At 40.3% G+C, this 19,049-nt stretch overlaps 1 protein-coding gene across 3 annotated transcripts in view; it reads left to right on the top strand.

The window, feature by feature from the left end:
- Nucleotides 1–19,049, top strand: part of acat1 (acetyl-CoA acetyltransferase 1) — a 46,285-nt gene that overhangs the window by 12,382 nt on the left and 14,854 nt on the right. For all 3 annotated transcript variants that reach the window (XM_086099118.1, XM_086099119.1, XM_086099120.1), the window contains one exon: nucleotides 16,604–16,668. In XM_086099118.1, the coding sequence (XP_085955244.1) occupies nucleotides 16,604–16,668 (65 nt within the window). The remainder of the gene's footprint in view (nucleotides 1–16,603; nucleotides 16,669–19,049) is intronic.

The raw sequence follows: 19,049 nt of genomic DNA, 5'->3' as shown, positions 1-19,049 counted from the left end.
GGAATGAATGGGAATCCGAAAGAGATCAACTCCAATCAAGCACCTTTTTCCAAGACACGCTGCGCGCGCATACGTTGTCCGACCGATATGAATTTTAGCTCATTTTGTTGGAATTTTTGTCATCTTTAGCTCAGTGTCAAAAAAAAAATTAAGGAATGAAAGCTCTCCCCCCTGTGCGGGTTCAAAGACAGTGAGCAAAGGGGTGAAAGTCGCCTTTCTTGCATCAGTTAGAGCGTGACTAATTAAGGTCTGAGTGCTGGGAACCAAAAAATATATTTCCAAAAGTTTCACTTCAACTCGTCACCATGGCCACAATCTTTGCTCACTAGACATCAAATTCGCACATTTTGTAGCCACAAGCCTCTGCTTTCTGAAGAACTAAGTTTTATTTGGCTAAGGTGTCATTTAGTACCTTTATTTTCACTTTAAGCGAGGAGAAGTCGCACATTTTTGATCTCTTTTCAATGTAATTTTCGCCGTTTTTGCCTCTTCATTTTCGATCAATCATAAGTTTTCAACCTGCTCTCATTTGGTCATTTTTCATCCGATTAAAAAACTGAGAACATGCTCGCCTTCCCCAAACCCTTGCCGTTCTAACGAGCCATGTCTGGAATCTGCATCTTCAACCGTTAAGTCGCGAGAGGCTTTTGTTTGAGGTGAGCGTAATCCTATACAAATCAATGGAGTGTTGGTGCGTGACGTCTCCTCACAACTTAAAATCAAATGTGTGTGCGTGAATGTGCATGTTTTATAAAGGGGCAGTGAGATACTGTTAATTATGGTAGATTCCACATTTCTTGACCGATTTCAATGGTTTGAATTTTAAACTGTTCAGCTCATTGAAATGTTACTTAAAATCAAATGTGTGTGCGTGAATGTGCATGTTTTATAAAGGGGCAGTGAGATACTGTTAATTATGGTAGATTCCACATTTCTTGACAGATTTCAATGGTTTGAATTTTAAACTGTTCAGCTCATTGAAATGTTACTTAAAATCAAATGTGTGTGCGTGAATGTGCATGTTTCTTAAAGGGGCAGTAACATACTGTTGATTTTGGTTAACTTGCACATTTCTTGAGCGATTTCAATGGTTGAAAGTTTAAACTGTTCAGCTCATTGAAAAGAGTTAGCAGGCCCATTCAAAATTTCCGCGGGAATTTTTCTAGTTATGGGCCTGCTAAGCGGAGCAAGCAGGCACATATTACTATCCTAGAAAAAGGGTTTATTTTTTTTATTCTTATTTTTTAATCTTCCGCGTTTTTTCTGCTAAAATGCGGCCCGTACCGTAGATCGCACCGGGACAAATGAGGTATCAAACGATGCGGCTCGATCTGACTCGGTGCGCTATTATTTTTATAAGAATTCCCAGTTACCATGGCGACGCTATTCCCAAAAAACTCCCAAATAAAAGTCCCATAGGAATGAATGGGAAAAGGAAAGACAAAATCACACATCAAGCACCTTTTTCAAAGAGACGCTGCGCGCGCATACGTTAACCGATTGATATGAAAATTAGCTCATTTTGTTGGAATTTTTGTCATCTTTAACTCAGTGTCAAAAAAAAAATTAAGGAATGAAAGCTCTTCCCCCTGTGCGGGTTCAAAGACAGTGAGTGTAATCGCCACTCTGATACCCAATTAAGGCTTCAGTGACGGGAACCAAAAAATCTATTTCCAAAAGTTTCACTTCAACTCGTCACCATGGCCACAATCTTTGCTCACTAGACATCAAATTCGCACATTTTGTAGCCACAAGCCTCTGCTTTCTGAAGAACTAAGTTTTATTTGGCTAAGGTTTCATTTAGTACCTTTATTTTCACTTTAAGCGAGGAGAAGTCGCACATTTTTGATCTCTTTTCAATGTAATTTTCGCCCTTTTTCCCTCTTCATTTTCGATCAATCATAAGTTTTCAACCTGCTCTCATTTGGTCATTTTTCATCCGATTAAAAAACTGAGAACATGCTCGCGTTCCCCAAACCCTTGCCGTTCTAACGAGCCATTTCTGGAATCTGCATCTTCAACCGTTAAGTCGCGAGAGGCTTTTGTTTGAGGTGAGCGTAATCCTATACAAATCAATGGAGTGTTGGTGCGTGACGTCTCCTCACAACTTAAAATCAAATGTGTGTGCGTGAATGTGCATGTTTTGTAAAGGGGCAGTGAGATGCTGTTAATTATGGTAGATTCCACATTTCTTGACCGATTTCAATGGTTTGAATTTTAAACTGTTCAGCTCATTGAAATGTTACTTAAAATCAAATGTGTGTGCGTGAATGTGCATGTTTCTTAAAGAGGCAGTAACATATTGTTGATTATGGTTAACTTTTACATTTCTTGAGCGATTTCAATGGTTTAAATTTTAAACTGTTCAGCTCATTGAAATGTTGGTTAAAATCAAATGTGTGTGCGTGAATGTGCATATTTCTTAAAGGGACAGTAAGATACTTTATTTGATCTTGATTATGGTTAACTTCCACATTTCTTGAGCGATTTCAACGGTTGAAATTTTAAACTGTTCAGCTCATTGAAAAGAGTTGCAAGAGTTAGCAGGCCCATTCAAAATTTCCGCGGGAATTTTTCTAGTTATGGGCCTGCTAAGCGGAGCAAGCAGCAGCGAAGCTGCTGCTTGCGGAGCAAGCAGGCACATATTACTATCCTAGAAAAAAGGGTTTATTGGTGTTATTATTATATCATCCTTCCACGAATTTTCTGCTAAAATGCGGCCCGTACCGTAGATCGCACCGGCACGAATGAGGTATCAAACGATGCGGCTCGATCTGACTCGGTGCGGCATTATTTTTCTAAGAATTCCCAGTTACCATGGCGACGCTATTCCCAAAAAACTCCCAAATAAAGTCCCATAGGAATGAATGGGAATCCGAAAGAGATCAACTCCAATCAAGCACCTTTTTCAAAGACACGCTGCGCGCGCATACATTAACCGACCGATATGAAAAATAGCTCATTTTGTTGGAATTTTTGTCATCTTTAGCTCAGTGTCAAAAAAAAAATTAAGGAATGAAAGCTCTCCCCCCTGTGAGGGTTCAAAGACAGTGAGTGAAATATCCTTTATCCCATGTGTGTGTATTGCATGAGCTAGAGCGGACCAATTAAGAAACAGAGTGAAGACAGAGAAAAAATTTGATTTCAAGTTTCACTTCAACTCGTCACCATGGCCACAATCTTTGCTCACTAGACATCAAATTCGCACATTTTGTAGCCACAAGCCTCTGCTTTCTGAAGAACTAAGTTTTATTTGGCTAAGGTGTCATTTAGTACCTTTATTTTCACTTTAAGCGAGGAGAAGTCGCACATTTTTGATCTCTTTTCAATGTAATTTTCGCCGTTTTTGCCTCTTCATTTTCGATCAATCATAAGTTTTCAACCTGCTCTCATTTGGTCATTTTTCATCCGATTAAAAAACTGAGAACATGCTCGCGTTCCCCAAACCCTTGCCGTTCTAACGAGCCATTTCTGGAATCTGCATCTTCAACCGTTAAGTCGCGAGAGGCTTTTGTTTGAGGTGAGCGTAATCCTATACAAATCAATGGAGTGTTGGTGCGTGACGTCTCCTCACAACTTAAAATCTAATGTGTGTGCGTGAATGTGCATGTTTTGTAAAGGGGCAGTGAGATACTGTTAATTATGGTAGATTCCACATTTCTTGACCGATTTCAATGGTTTGAATTTTAAACTGTTCAGCTCATTGAAATGTTACTTAAAATCAAATGTGTGTGCGTGAATGTGCATGTTTCTTAAAGGGGCAGTAACATAGTGTTGATTATGGTTAACTTCCACATTTCTTGACCCATTTCAATGGTTGAAAGTTTAAACTGTTCAGCTCATTGAAATGTTACTTAAAATCAAATGTGTGTGCGTGAATGTGCATGTTTCTTAAAGGGGCAGTAACATATTGTTGATTATGGTTAACTTTTACATTTCTTGAGCGATTTCAATGGTTTAAATTTTAAACTGTTCAGCTCATTGAAATGTTGGTTAAAATCAAATGTGAGTGCGTGAATGTGCATGGTTCTTAAAGGGGCAGTAATACTTTTAGTAGATTATGGTTAACTTCCACATTTCTTGACCGATTTCAATGGTTGAAAGTTTAAACTGTTCAGCTCATTGAAATGTTGGTTAAAATCAAATGTGTGTGCGTGAATGTGCATATTTCTTAAAGGGACAGTAAGATACTTTATTTGATCTTGATTATGGTTAACTTTTACATTTCTTGAGCGATTTCAATGGTTTAAATTTTAAACTGTTCAGCTCATTGAAATGTTGGTTAAAATCAAATGTGTGTGTGTGTGTGAATGTGCATATTTCTTAAAGGGACAGTAAGATACTTTATTTGATTTTGATTATGGTTAACTTCCACATTTCTTGAGCGATTTCAATGGTTGAAAGTTTAAACTGTTCAGCTCATTGAAAAGAGTTAGCAGGCCCATTCAAAATTTCCGCGGGAATTTTTCTAGTTATTTTTTATTATTCCAGCGACTTTTCCGCAAAAATGCGGCCCGAACCGTAGATCGCACCGGGACAAAAGAGGTATCAAACGATGCGGCTCGCTCTGACTCGCTGCGCTATTATTTTTATAAGAATTCCCAGTTACCATGGCGACGCTATTCCCAAAAAACTCCCAAAAAAAGTCCCATAGGAATGAATGGGAATCCGAAAGAGATCAACTCCAATCAAGCACCTTTTTCAAAGACACGCTGCGCGCGCATACGTTGACCGACCGATATGAATTTTAGCTCATTTTGTTGGAATTTTTGTCATCTTTAGCTCAGTGTCAAAAAAAAATTTAAGGAATGAAAGCTCTCCCCCCTGTGCGGGTTCAAAGACAGTGAGTGAAATATCCTTTATCCCATGTGTGTGTATTGCATGAGCTAGAGCGGACCAATTAAGAATCAGAGTGTAGACAGAGAAAAAATAGATTTCAAGTTTCACTTCAACTCGTCACCATGGCCACAATCTTTGCTCACTAGACATCAAATTCGCACATTTTGTAGCCACAAGCCTCTGCTTTCTGAAGAACTAAGTTTTATTTGGCTACGGTGTCATTTAGTACCTTTATTTTCACTTTAAGCGAGGAGAAGTCGCACATTTTTGATCTCTTTTCAATGTAATTTTCGCCGTTTTTCCCTCTTCATTTTCGATCAATCATAAGTTTTCAACCTGCTCTCATTTGGTCATTTTTCATCCGATTAAAAAACTGAGAACATGCTCGCGTTCCCCAAACCCTTGCCGTTCTAACGAGCCATTTCTGGAATCTGCATCTTCAACCGTTAAGTCGCGAGAGGCTTTTGTTTGAGGTGAGCGTAATCCTATACAAATCAATGGAGTGTTGGTGCGTGACGTCTCCTCACAACTTAAAATCAAATGTGTGTGCGTGAATGTGCATGTTTTGTAAAGGGGCAGTGAGATACTGTTAATTATGGTAGATTCCACATTTCTTGACCGATTTCAATGGTTTGAATTTTAAACTGTTCAGCTCATTGAAACGTTACTTAAAATCAAATGTGTGTGCGTGAATGTGCATGTTTCTTAAAGGGGCAGTAAGATACTTTATTTGATCTTGATTATGGTTAACTTGCACATTTCTAGAGCGATTTCAACGGTTTAAATTTTAAACTGTTCAGCTCATTGAAATGTTAGTTAAAATCTAATGTGTGTGCGTGAATGTGCATATTTCTTAAAGGGACAGTAAGATACTTTATTTGATCTTGATTATGGTTAACTTTTACATTTCTTGAGCGATTTCAATGGTTGAAATTTTAAACTGTTCAGCTCATTTAAATGTTAGTTAAAATCAAATGTGTGTGCGTGAATGTGCATGTTTCTTAAAGGGGCAGTAACATACTGTTGATTATGGTTAACTTTTACATTTCTTGAGCGATTTCAATGGTTTAAATTTTAAACTGTTCAGCTCATTGAAATGTTGGTTAAAATCAAATGTGTGTGCGTGAATGTGCATATTTCTTAAAGGGACAGTAAGATACTTTATTTGATCTTGATTATGGTTAACTTTTACATTTCTTGAGCGATTTCAATGGTTTCAATTTTAAACTGTTCAGCTCATTGAAATGTTAGTTAAAATCAAATGTGTGTGCGTGAATGTGCATGTTTCTTAAAGGGGCAGTAATACTTTTAGTAGATTATAACTTCCACATTTCTTGACCGATTTCAACGGTTTAAATTTTAAACTGTTCAGCTCATTGAAAAGAGTTGCAAGAGTTAGCAGGCCCATTCAAAATTTCCGCGGGAATTTTTCTAGTTTTTCTTTTTCTTTTTTATTCTTCCGCCGACTTTTCCGCAAAAATGCGGCCCGAACCGTAGATCGCACCGGGACAAATGAGGTATCAAACGATGCGGCTCGCTCTGACTCGCTGCGCTATTATTTTTATAAGAATTCCCATTTACCATGGCGACGCTATTCCCAAAAAACCACCCAAAATTCAAGGAAGGAAAAACCCATAGGAATGAATGGGATACCAACTCCAAACAAGCACCTTTTTCCAAGACACGCTGCGTGCGCATACGTTAACCGATTGATATGAATTTTAGCTCATTTTGTTGGAATTTTTCCCATCTTTAGCTCAGTGTCAAAAAAATATTAAGGAATGAAAGCTCTTCCCCCTGTGCGGGTTCAAAGACAGTGAGTGTAATCGCCACTCTGATATGCAATTAAGCTTTCAGTGACGGGAACCAAAAAATCTATTTCCAAAAGTTTCACTTCAACTCGTCACCATGGCCACAATCTTTGCTCACTAGACATCAAATTCGCACATTTTGTAGCCACAAGCCTCTGCTTTCTGACAAACTAAGTTTTATTTGGCTAAGGTGTCATTTAGTACCTTTATTTTCACTTTAAACGAGGAGAAGTCGGACTTTGGCGCCTATCTCCTCCATGTTAATTTCGCCGTTTTTTCCCTCTTCATTTTCGATCAATCATAAGTTTTCAACCTGCTCTCATTTGGTCATTTTTCATCCGATTAAAAAACTGAGAACATGCTCGCGTTCCCCAAACCCTTGCCGTTCTAACGAGACATTTCTGGAATCTGCATCTTCAACCGTTAAGTCGCGAGAGGCTTTTGTTTGAGGTGAGCGTAATCCTATACAAATCAATGGAATGTTGGTGCGTGACGTCTCCTCACAACTTAAAATCAAATGTGTGTGCGTGAATGTGCATGTTTTGTAAAGGGGCAGTGAGATACTGTTGATTCTGGTAGATTCCACATTTCTTGACCGATTTCAATGGTTTAAATTTTAAACTGTTCAGCTCATTGAAATGTTACTTAAAATCAAATGTGTGTGCGTGAATGTGCATGTTTCTTAAAGGGGCAGTAACATACAGTTGATTATGGTTAACTTTTACATTTCTTGAGCGATTTCAATGGTTTAAATTTTAAACTGTTCAGCTCATTGAAATGTTGGTTAAAATCAAATGTGTGTGCGTGAATGTGCATGTTTCTTAAAGGGGCAGTAAGATACTTTATTTGATCTTGATTATGGTTAACTTCCACATTTCTTGAGCGATTTCAACGGTTGAAATTTTAAACTGTTCAGCTCATTGAAAAGAGTTGCAAGAGTTAGCAGGCCCATTCAAAATTTCCGCGGGAATTTTTCTAGTTATGGGCCTGCTGCGAAGCAGAAGGCACATATTACTATCCTAGAAAAAGGGAAAAAGGGTTTATTATTTTCCGCAAAAATGCGGCCCGTACCGTAGATCGCACCGGCACAAATGAGGTATCAAACGATGCGGCTCGATCTGACTCGCTGCGCTATTATTTTTATAAGAATTCCCAGTTACCATGGCGACGCTATTCCCAAAAAACTCCCAAATAAAAGTCCCATAGGAATGAATGGGAAAAGGAAAGACAAAATCACACATCAAGCACCTTTTTCAAAGAGATGCTGCGCGCGCATACGTTAACCGATTGATATGAATTTTAGCTCATTTTGTTGGAATTTTTCCCATCTTTAGCTCAGTGTCAAAAAACAAATTAAGGAATGAAAGCTCTTCCCCCTGTGCGGGTTCAAAGACAGTGAGTGTAATCGCCACTCTGATACCCAATTAAGCTTTCAGTGACGGGAACCAAAAAATATATTTCCAAAAGTTTCACTTCAACTCGTCACCATGGCCACAATCTTTGCTCACTAGACATCAAATTCGCACATTTTGTAGCCACAAGCCTCTGCTTTCTGAAGAACTAAGTTTTATTTGGCTACGGTGTCATTTAGTACCTTTATTTTCACTTTAAACGAGGAGAAGTCGCACTATTTTGATCTCTTTTCAATGTAATTTTCGCCGTTTTTCCCTCTTCATTTTCGATCAATCATAAGTTTTCAACCTGCTCTCATTTGGTCATTTTTCATCCCATTAAAAAACTGAGAACATGCTCGCGTTCCCCAAACCCTTGCCGTTCTAACGAGCCATTTCTGGAATCTGCATCTTCAACCGTTAAGTCGCGAGAGGCTTTTGTTTGAGGTGAGCGTAATCCTATACAAATCAATGGAGTGTTGGTGCGTGACGTCTCCTCACAACTTAAAATCAAATGTGTGTGCGTGAATGTGCATGTTTTGTAAAGGGGCAGTGAGATACTTTTAATTGATGTCGATTATGGTGAACTTTCACATTTCTTGACCGATTTCAATGGTTTAAATTTTAAACTGTTCAGCTCATTGAAATGTTAGTTAAAATCAAATGTGTGTGCGTGAATGTGCATATTTCTTAAAGGGACAGTAAGATACTTTATTTGATCTTGATTATGGTTAACTTTGACATTTCTTGAGCGATTTCAATGGTTTAAATTTTAAACTGTTCAGTTCATTGAAATGTTAGTTAAAATCAAATGTGTGTGCGTGAATGTGCATGTTTCTTAAAGGGGCAGTAACATACTGTTGATTATGGTTAACTTTTACATTTCTTGAGCGATTTCAATGGTTTAAATTTTAAACTGTTCAGCTCATTGAAATGTTGGTTAAAATCAAATGTGTGTGCGTGAATGTGCATGTTTCTTAAAGGGACAGTAAAATATTTTATTTGATCTTGATTATGGTTAACTTTTACATTTCTTGAGCGATTTCAATGGTTTAAATTTTAAACTGTTCAGCTCATTGAAATGTTAGTTAAAATCAAATGTGTGTGCGTGAATGTGCATGTTTCTTAAAGGGGCAGTAATACTTTTAGTTGATTATAACTTCCACATTTCTTGAGCGATTTCAACGGTTGAAATTTTAAACTGTTCAGCTCATTGAAAAGAGTTGCAAGAGTTAGCAGGCCCATTCAAAATTTCCGCGGGAATTTTTCTAGTTATTATATCATCTTCCACGATTTTTCCGCAAAAATGCGGCCCGTACCGTAGATCGCACCGGCACGAATGAGGTATCAAACGATGCGGCTCGATCTGACTCGGTGCGGCATTATTTTTCTAAGAATTCCCAGTTACCATGGCGACGCTATTCCCAAAAAAAGTCCCATAGGAATGAATGGGAAACCGAAAGACATCAACCCCAATAAAGCACCTTTTTCCAAGACACGCTGCGCGCGCATACGTTAACCGACCGATATGAATTTTAGCTCATTTTGTTGGAATTTTTCCCATCTTTAGCTCAGTGTCAAAAAAAAAATTAAGGAATGAAAGCTCTCCCCCCTGTGCGGGTTCAAAGACAGTGAGCAAAGGGGTGAAAGTCGCCTATTTAGAGTGTGACTAATTAAGGCTTCAGTGACGGGAACCAAAAAATCTATTTCCAAAAGTTTCACTTCAACTCGTCACCATGGCCACAATCTTTGCTCACTAGACATCAAATTCGCACATTTTGTAGCCACAAGCTTCTGCTTTCTGACAAACTAAGTTTTATTTGGCTAAGGTGTCATTTAGTACCTTTATTTTTACTTCAAGCGAGGAGAAGTCGGACTTTCGCGCCTATCTCCTCCATGTTAATTTCGCCGTTTTTCCCTCTTCATTTTCGATCAATCATAAGTTTTCAACCTGCTCTCATTTGGTCATTTTTCATCCGATTAAAAAACTGAACATGCTCGCGTTCCCCAAACCCTTGCCGTTCTAACGAGCCATTTCTGGAATCTGCATCTTCAACCGTTAAGTCGTGAGAGGCTTTTGTTTGAGGTGTGCTTATCCCATACAAAATCAATGAATGTTGGTGCGTGAATGTGCATGTTTATTAAAGGGGCAGTAAGATACTGTTGATTATGGTTAACTTCCACATTTCTTGAGCGATTTCAATGGTTTAAATTTTAAACTGTTCAGCTCATTGAAATGTTAGTTAAAATCAAATGTGTGTGCGTGAATGTGCATGTTTCTTAAAGGGGCAGTAAGATACTGTTGATTATGGTTAACTTCCACATTTCTTGACCGATTTCAATGATTAAATTTTAAACTGTTCAGCTCATTTAAAAGTGTCAGCAGGCCCATTCAAAATTTCCGCAGAAATTTTTCTAGTTTTTTTTTTTGACACTGAGCTAAAGATGGGAAAAATTGCAACAAAATAAGCTAAAATTCATATTGGTCGGTTAATGTATGCGCACGCAGCGTGTCTTGGAAAAAGGTGCTTGATGTGTGATTTTGTCTTTCCTTTTCCCATTCATTTCAATGGGACTTTTTTTTGGGAATAGCATCGCCATGGTAACTCGGAATTCTTAGAAAAATAATGCCGCAGCGAGTCAGATCGAGCCGCATTGTTTGATACCTCATTTGTGCCGGTGCGATCTACGGTACGGGCCACATTTTTGCGGAAAATAATAAACCCTTTTTCCCTTTTTCTAGGATAGTAATATGTGCCTTCTGCTTCGCAGCAGGCCCATAACTAGAAACATTGCTGACTCTTGCAAGGTGGAAAGACGCAATACTTGTAGCAATAGTAGTAGTAATATAGTAGTAGGACTTTTAGTAGTAGCAAGTACTTGTAGTAGTAGTACTTGTATTAGTAGTACTTGTAGTCAAATGGCCAAGATGGCCGCCGACCCAGGTGGGCGAGGGGGAGAGAGTCCTTGGCGTACCTAATCAATTGGCCAAGATGGCCGACGCTCTGGGCGAGCGGAGTGGCGAGAATCCTGGGCGTACCTAATCAATTGGCCAAGATGGCTCCGCTCAGCCCATGACTAGAAAAATTTCCGTGGAAATTTTGAATGGGCCTGCTGACTCTTGCAAGGTGGAAAGACGCAATACTTGTAGCAATCGTAGTAGTAGTATAGTAGTAGCAAGTACTTGTAGTAGTAGTAGTCAAATGGCCAAGATGGCCGGTGACCCAGGTGGGCGAGAGGGAGAGAGTCCTTGGCGTACCTAATCAATTGGCCAAGATGGCCACCGACCCGGGTGGGTGAGGGGGAGAGAATCCTTGACGTACCTAATCAGTTGGCCAAGATGGCCGCCGCCCTGGGTGGGCGGAGTGGCAAGAATCCAGGGTGTACCTAATTAATTGGCCAAGATGGCCGCCGCCCTGGGCAAGCGGAGTGGCGAGAATCCTGAGCGTACCTAATCAATTGGCCAAGATGGCCACCGACCCGGGTGGGTGAGGGGGAGAGAATCCTTGACGTACCTAATCAGTTGGCCAAGATGGCCGCCGCCCTGGGCGAGCGGAGTGGCGAGAATCCTGTGCGTACCTAATTAATTGGCCAAGATGGCCGCCGACTCGGGTGGGCGAGGGGGAGAGAGTCCTTGGCGTACCTAATTAATTGGCCAAGATGGCCGCCGCCCTGGGTTGGCGGAGGGAAGAGAATCCTTGGTGTACCTAATTAATTGGCCAGGATGGCCGCCGCCCTGGGCGAGCGGAGTGACGAGAATCCTGGGCGTAACTAATAAATTGGCCAAGATGGCCGCCGCCCTGGATGGGCCGAGTGGCAAGAATCCAGGGTGTACCTAATTAATTGACCAGAATCCTGGGTGCACCTAATCAATTGGCCAAGATGGCCGTCACCCTGGGTGGGTGAGGGGGAGAGAATCCTTGACGTACCTAATCAATTGGCCAAGATAAACCCGTTTTCTAGGATTAGTAATATGTGCCTGCTTGCTTCACAAGCAGCCGCTCAGCTAATTATGGGCCTGGGCCTGCTGGGAAGCATATATACATATTATTATCCTAGAAAAGGGTTTATTATTTTCCGCAAAAATGCGGCCCGTACCGTAGATCGCACCGACACAAATGAGGTATCAAACGATTCGGCTCGATTTGACTCGCTGCGGCATTATTTTTCTAAGAATTCCGAGTTACCATGGCGACGCTATTCCCAAAAAACTTCCCAAAAAAAGTCCCATTGAAATGAATGGGAAAAGGAAAGACAAAATCACACATCATGCACCTTTTTCCAAGACACGCTGCGCGCGCATACGTTAACCGACCGATATGAATTTTAGCTTATTTTGTTGCAATTTTTCCCATCTTTTGCTCAGTGTCCAAAAAAAATTTAAGGAATGAAAGCTCTCCCCCCTGTGCGGGTTCAAAGACATTGAGCGAAATAGCCTTTTAACATTGGTTTGTATTGCGTCGGCTTGAGTGGAGCAATTAGCCTTTGAGTGACGGGAACCAAAAAATCTATTTCCAAAAGTTTCACTTCAACTCGTCACCATGGCCACAATCTTTGCTCACTTGACATCAAATTCGCACACTTTTGTAGTCACAAGGGTCTGCTTTCAGACAAACTTTTATTTGGCTAAAGTGTCACTTAGTACCTTTATTTTCACTTTAAGCGAGGAGAAGTCGGACTTTTTCGCCTATCTTTTCCATGTTAATTTCGGCGCCTTTCTCTCTTCATTTTTTATAAATCATAAGTTTTCAACCTGCTCTAATTTGGTAATTTTTCATCCGATTAAAAAAATGAGAACGTGCCTGTGTTCCCCAAACCCTTGCCGTTCTAACGAGCCATTTCTGGAATCTGCATCTTCAACCGTTAAGTTGTGAGAGAGGCTTTTGTTCGAGGTGTGCGTATCTCATGCATTTGTGTTGAATGTGTGTTTCCATGTTCAACTCCAATGTGTGTGCGTGAATGTGCATGTTTCTTAAAAGGACAGTAAGATACGTTTAGTTTATGTTGATTATGGTTAACTTCCACATTTCTTGACCGATTTCTATCATTTAAATTTTAAACTGTTCAGCTCATTTACATTAAAAAAAAACATTAAAAAAACCCGCAACATTATTATTCTTTTTATTAAAGGCAATGGAATGGACTGCTATTTAAATAGTGCTTTTTTAGCAATACTGCCTGGTCTCTCACGTCTGCATAGCAACTGCCTCAGCCAATCATCTCTCTTACTGTTGAGCTCAACTCACCCCCTTTTTTTCTTGGTGTACTCAAGGCTTGGCCTATGTACGACTACTACTATTGCAAATACTATTACTACTACTACTATCTTGGACATATAATTAGGTAGACCCTGGATTCTCGCCACTCCGCCCACCCAGGGCGGCGGCCATCTTGGCCAATTAATTAGGTACACCAAGGATTCTCTCCCCTCCGCCCACCCAGGGCGGCGGCCATCTTGGCCAATTAATTAGGTACACCAAGGATTCTCGCCACTCAGCTCGCTCAGGGCGGCGGCCATCTTGGCCAATTGATTAGGTACGCCAAGGACTCTCCCCCTCGCCCACCCGGTCGGCGGCCATCTTGGCCATTTGACTACTTCTAAAATTACTACAAGTACTACTACTACTACTACAAGTACTCGCTACTACTATACTACTACTACTATTGCTACAAGTATTGCGTCTTTCCACCTTGCAAGAGTCAGCAGGTCCATTCAAAATTTCCACTGAAATTTTTCTAGTTAACTTTTTTGACTTTTGAACGTGGCTGATGAGTGGTTACTTGCCAAACACAATTTCCACCAGTGAAAAAATATTTTTTATTTTTTATTTTTGAAGCCCATAAAGATAAAGTAACAACAGTATGTCTATGGCAGCATTGCTATTTTAAGAGATTGATGTAGGCCTAAGTTAGAGATGTGCATTTAAATTTTGGTGGCGATTGGTCGTAGTTAACATGTTAAGATTTTCATAGTGAGTGTCTATGGGGTAGGAAGGCTAAATGCTAATATAATCCAAATGCTGTATTGACCATTTGCACCTACGTCACGTGATCACGCGACTGCCCTATGACGGACGGCGGAAGTAAATGATTGTTGAATGTAAGTGGACGTGACCGGAGCGACTTAGTGACTCAGTGACTGCTATTTTACTTAAAGGTTATTATTGCCCATAGAGCCATGGAATCTACTACTTCAACCGAAGTTCGGCTGTCAGTCGAAGTTGCACATTTAGTCGGGACTCATAGAGCGCGCTATTTACTGTTGTTTGGAGATCGCTAGTTTGAAAACAGCCCTTACCTTCTGTTTGCCGGAATTCACAGCGCACAACCTATATCATTATGTAGTCAATGCCGTCTCTTCTCCTTACACCGGGGCTGATTCAAAAGCTTGTCGCTGGCTGAGTCTCTGAGACGAGATGCTACGCCGGGGAACAATATACCTCGTAATGCAAAGGTAAAACTTGTTTATCATGCCAACTGATTTATTTTCACATAGTCTGTTCTGTATTGAAACGCTGTGATGATGTTATGTTACTATGTTTACTAGCATGGAACAAATGACTATCGTAGTGGCAAGCTATAAAGTAATTTCATGACTATGACTCCCTAGCACAAAGATTAAATCGCCCGTTATTAAACAGTCAAATGCACTTAATAGTTTTGAAGAAGGTACGTTTTAAAACTAAGTTGTGTGTTCGTGCAGTTGGAGTGGACGCTAACTATCTAGCTCGTTAATGTGATTTGAAACACGAAATTCGACATCACTGTTACAATCTTTGTTAGTGTACGTTTACTAGTAAAATGTATGAACATTTATCTACTAATTACAACATTTATCTACTAACCTCGCAAAAAATGATCGCTGCAACTTTGTGGGCTGTTAGTCCTTTCTGTTGATTGCTGCTATCAATCGACGTCTTTTGTCTTCATTAGTAGGTATGCAATAAAAAGCAACATTTGGTTTACTCCTTTGTGTGTCTGTACAACTAACCGCACAGCAAGATATGACCATTTTATAAGATAATCGATTAGATAAAGGACTTTACGCTGTACGAGATTGTGGCTCTTTTGCCGTCCAGCGTCCCGTAGGGGGCGTGCCCATGAGGGCTGTGACGTCACGTGCAAAAGGTCAATACTGAATTAAATGAAAGTTAAGGCTGCTTCAATAAAGTTTAAATGCAGGAAGAGCATCCCAGTACGTTAAAGTGGCTTTTATTTTTCGCCCACGGCAATGTTCAGTCTCTGTGAACGACACCGGAAGTTGATACGCACAAGGATCACTTAACTTCCGGGTATTGTGAAAAAGTTCTATGCCTCCCGCATAAATATTTATGACCACCCGCCAAAATGAATTTTAACCAGCACCCGGCGAGTGTTAATTTAGAGCCATATATATATATATATATATATATATATATATATATATGACCTAAAAATGAGATTGTTTCTCTTAATTTACTACACCCTCATTTAAAAAAAATAATAATTCTAGTTTCAGTCTACTGATTGAATGCTATACCCTATTTATTCATTGTTGAATTTTTTTTCTAAACCCATTTAGGGTCCCAGCCTGATTGCCTGTGTTTCCCTGCTGGTTTCTCTCCTATACTCTTATCTGTTACTCCTGCACCATCCTGCACTGCACCCTTCATTTTGTCCCACTTCTCCTTGTCTAATGTCATTTGCCTTATATGATTGTATAAAACATGAGTGTTAGTCAACCAAGTGTGAATTATTTTTTTTTAAACCTATCATCAATTGAGTCACTAAATGGCAAATGGTACCTGATTAGCATCATCTTGATCATTATTTTTCTTCTTTGAGAAATATTTCAATAAGCTCTGAAAAAATGCAGTCAGCATTTACATAATTACATGTAGCCATTAATGTTAGCCTATCAATTACTTTACTTTTACTCACGTTAGCAACACTGAGTTGTCACCTGGCCAAATGAACTTAATCCACCGCCGATAAACTTACATTTAGCTGGTCATTAAGCGACCCACTCCGTCAAGTGTCTGCCTGGCAGAGACGTTTTATGAGTAACAAATATACATCGGTTGCATAAAAATGTCGATTGAGATTTCTCCAACAATAGCCTCCTTCTTTTAATTTTCCCAGCAGCAAAAAAGTTAAAATTGTAACAAGTGCATCTGAGCCGTGTTTGTAGCAGAATTAAGCGAGCAGCACCTCTCACGGAACTGTTCACCTGCCTCAGTATAGCAGCCAAAAAAGTTCGAAATACACATTCTGACCTTCACCCTGTAGCACAAAATTGAACAGAAGACGCACGTCATAACGACATCCGACCTACATTGGTAGACAGCGAATGTCTTCTTCTGTTTGGACAGGTTTGTAATCCAAACATAGATTTAGAACTAACGTTAAAGAGGTAATTGGTTCTCGCCCGGAAAGCCGTTTGGCTCAACGCATGAAAGGGCGTGTTTTTTTTTCTTCTTCTTCCCAGCTGGCTCGAAAGAGAGTGATAGGAGCGTCACCGCTGAGTGAATTAAGTCTCATGTCTCTGTTTTAAACCAACCTTTTTTTTTCTGTGCTACTTAGCTTTTGCTGATGCAGCTGTTGCACCCATCGATTTCCCCATTGCTCCTGCATATGCTGTACCAAAGGTTAGTACACTGAATAAAAAAAAAAAAAATAAATAAAAAAAAAATATATATATATATATATATATATATATATATATATATATATATATATATACACACACACACACACACACACACAGGGGGTGGGTGGGTGGTTGCTGTTGAGGTCTCCCTAATTTGTTGGAATTTAGATGTTTCTGGGGTTGGTGAAAGACTCTGGTTGGTAACCCGGTGGGTAGTGCTGGATTTCACTTTCCTTAATTTTCTTTGATCCTTCCTCGGGTCTCCTGACAACCTCACAACTCTAGCTGGATTCTGAAGTATTCGGTTTAGGTGAACGGTATGTAATAGGTTTTAGGTGAACTAATGAGTTCACACTCACGCACGGGCACATGCACATACTCACGCACATACAAAATGAAAAAAATTAAAAAGGAGAGAGAGCAATAATGACAGGTCAAATCGGTAAAATTACCGAATGAACAATACTGAGCTCTCTCAAAATAAATAAAAAATAATTCCCCATAGGTGTTCAATTGGGTTCAGATCAGGAAACATACTTGAACACTGAATCACTTTCACCCGGTTCTTCAGAAATCCAACAGTGGCCTTAGATGTGTGCTTAGGATCATTATCATGTTGGAAAAGTGCACGACGACCAAGGGCACTAAGTGATGGCAGCATCTTTTCTTTCAGTATTGAGCAATACTGCTGTGAATTCATGATGCCATCAATGAAATACACCAGCAGTGCTCATGCAACCCCACATGAGGACACTGCCACCACCATGTTTCACTGTAGGCACCATGCATTTTTCCTTGTATTCCTCACCTTTGCGATGCCATACAGTTTTGAAGCCATCAGTTCCAAAAACATTTATCTTGGTCTCATCACTCCAGAGTATAGTCCCAGTAGTCTTCATCTTTGTCAGCATGGGTCCTGGCAAACTCTAGGCGCGCTTTTTTGTGCCTGGGCTTAAGGAGGGGCTTCCTCCGTGGACGGCACCCATGCATGCCATTCCTCTGCAGTGTACGCCGTATTGTGTCACGGGAAATAGTCACTACAGTTTGGCTTTTTATTTCCTTAGATAACTGCAGTGTACTTAGATGTCGATTTTCTTCCACCCTTCTCATCAGAAGACGCTGCTGTCGAGTTGTTAACATCTGTGGAAGACCTTGACGTCTCTATGAGATGGTTGCAGTTCCATCTTTTTTAAAATATTTTTTATATTTAAACAAAATAATACTAATTTTAAGCTCCGCAAGAGTTTAACGGAGCATAGGGCCTGACAAGGTGAGCGAACGTACGCCTAGCGTCATTAGCACGCACTGTGCGCTCCAGCCTGCCCGTTGCTGCAGAACCGAACACATGACCCGGTACCACAGGGAGGTGACGCAGTTCCTTCCGGGAGGGCCTCACGCAAGGGAGACTTAGCCAACCAGACCTGACGGCGCACCTGGATGAGCAAAGACATACTACGGCCATGCTCCCTCGAAAGAACCCTCGGACGGAGCCGCATAGGTTGAGAGGCAATACAAGTTAGAAAAAGATACGCATAACCGTATCACACAAGCAAGTTTTAAAACAAGCCAAGCAACCGTAGGCAGTACGTCAACAGTCGCTGACTCCCACCATAAGGACTCACGAACTTGAAGCCTCACTCAGCGATGTGGAGCGGAACCATGCAAAGATGGAAGGGGAACGTTTATAGATATACTTAAAAAGTGAAAAATACACTGAGCCGTCGCAGCCAAGGGGGGGCGGGAAACCCCGCTGCCCCGATCAATACGATCACAGGCCACCAGCCGTGAGTGACAGAGCGAGAAGGTTCAAAGAGATGCGTTTCCGGCTACGCTCCTCCTTTATACATGAGGGTAACGTCAGCCGAAAAAATGGACATATCCTTTACGAATTCTTTCTTGAGTGACGCGTGGCGGTCAGGAGGGACGAAATAGAACCTTTTTAAATGTTTAGTCATACCCCACTCTACAATGCTGACATTGAAAATAATGGACTTGAACAAAAATAATGTTAATATTGTCATTCATTATTGAGCAAAAGTTGTTGATTTAAGAAAAACTCAGATTTCATGGGTGCAAAAGTATGTGAACCTCTCACATAATCAGACATTGCACCTCCTTTTGCAATAACTTCGTCCAAATACTTTCTTTAGACTTATCAGTCTTTCACATCTACTTTGGGGGATTTTTGCCTCTCTTCCTTGCAAAATGCAGCCAGTTGAGAGAGGTTAGATAGGCGTCTAGCATAAACTGCCTGCTTCAGGTCCCGCCACAGTATTTTAAAATAATTTAAGTCAGGATTTTGACTGGGCACATCCAGAACATGAATCTCGTTCTTCAGACATTCTTTGGTTGTATTGCTGGAATGCTTTGGATTATTGT

This window comes from Leptonotus elevatus, chromosome 16 (assembly GCF_054856555.1).
Source record: "Leptonotus elevatus isolate MCC_2025b chromosome 16, RoL_Lele_1.0, whole genome shotgun sequence".
Classification (NCBI taxonomy): Eukaryota; Metazoa; Chordata; class Actinopteri; order Syngnathiformes; family Syngnathidae; genus Leptonotus; species Leptonotus elevatus.
The sequence above is the reverse complement of the archived record's forward strand: the minus strand, read 5'-3'. Positions and strand labels throughout refer to the sequence as shown.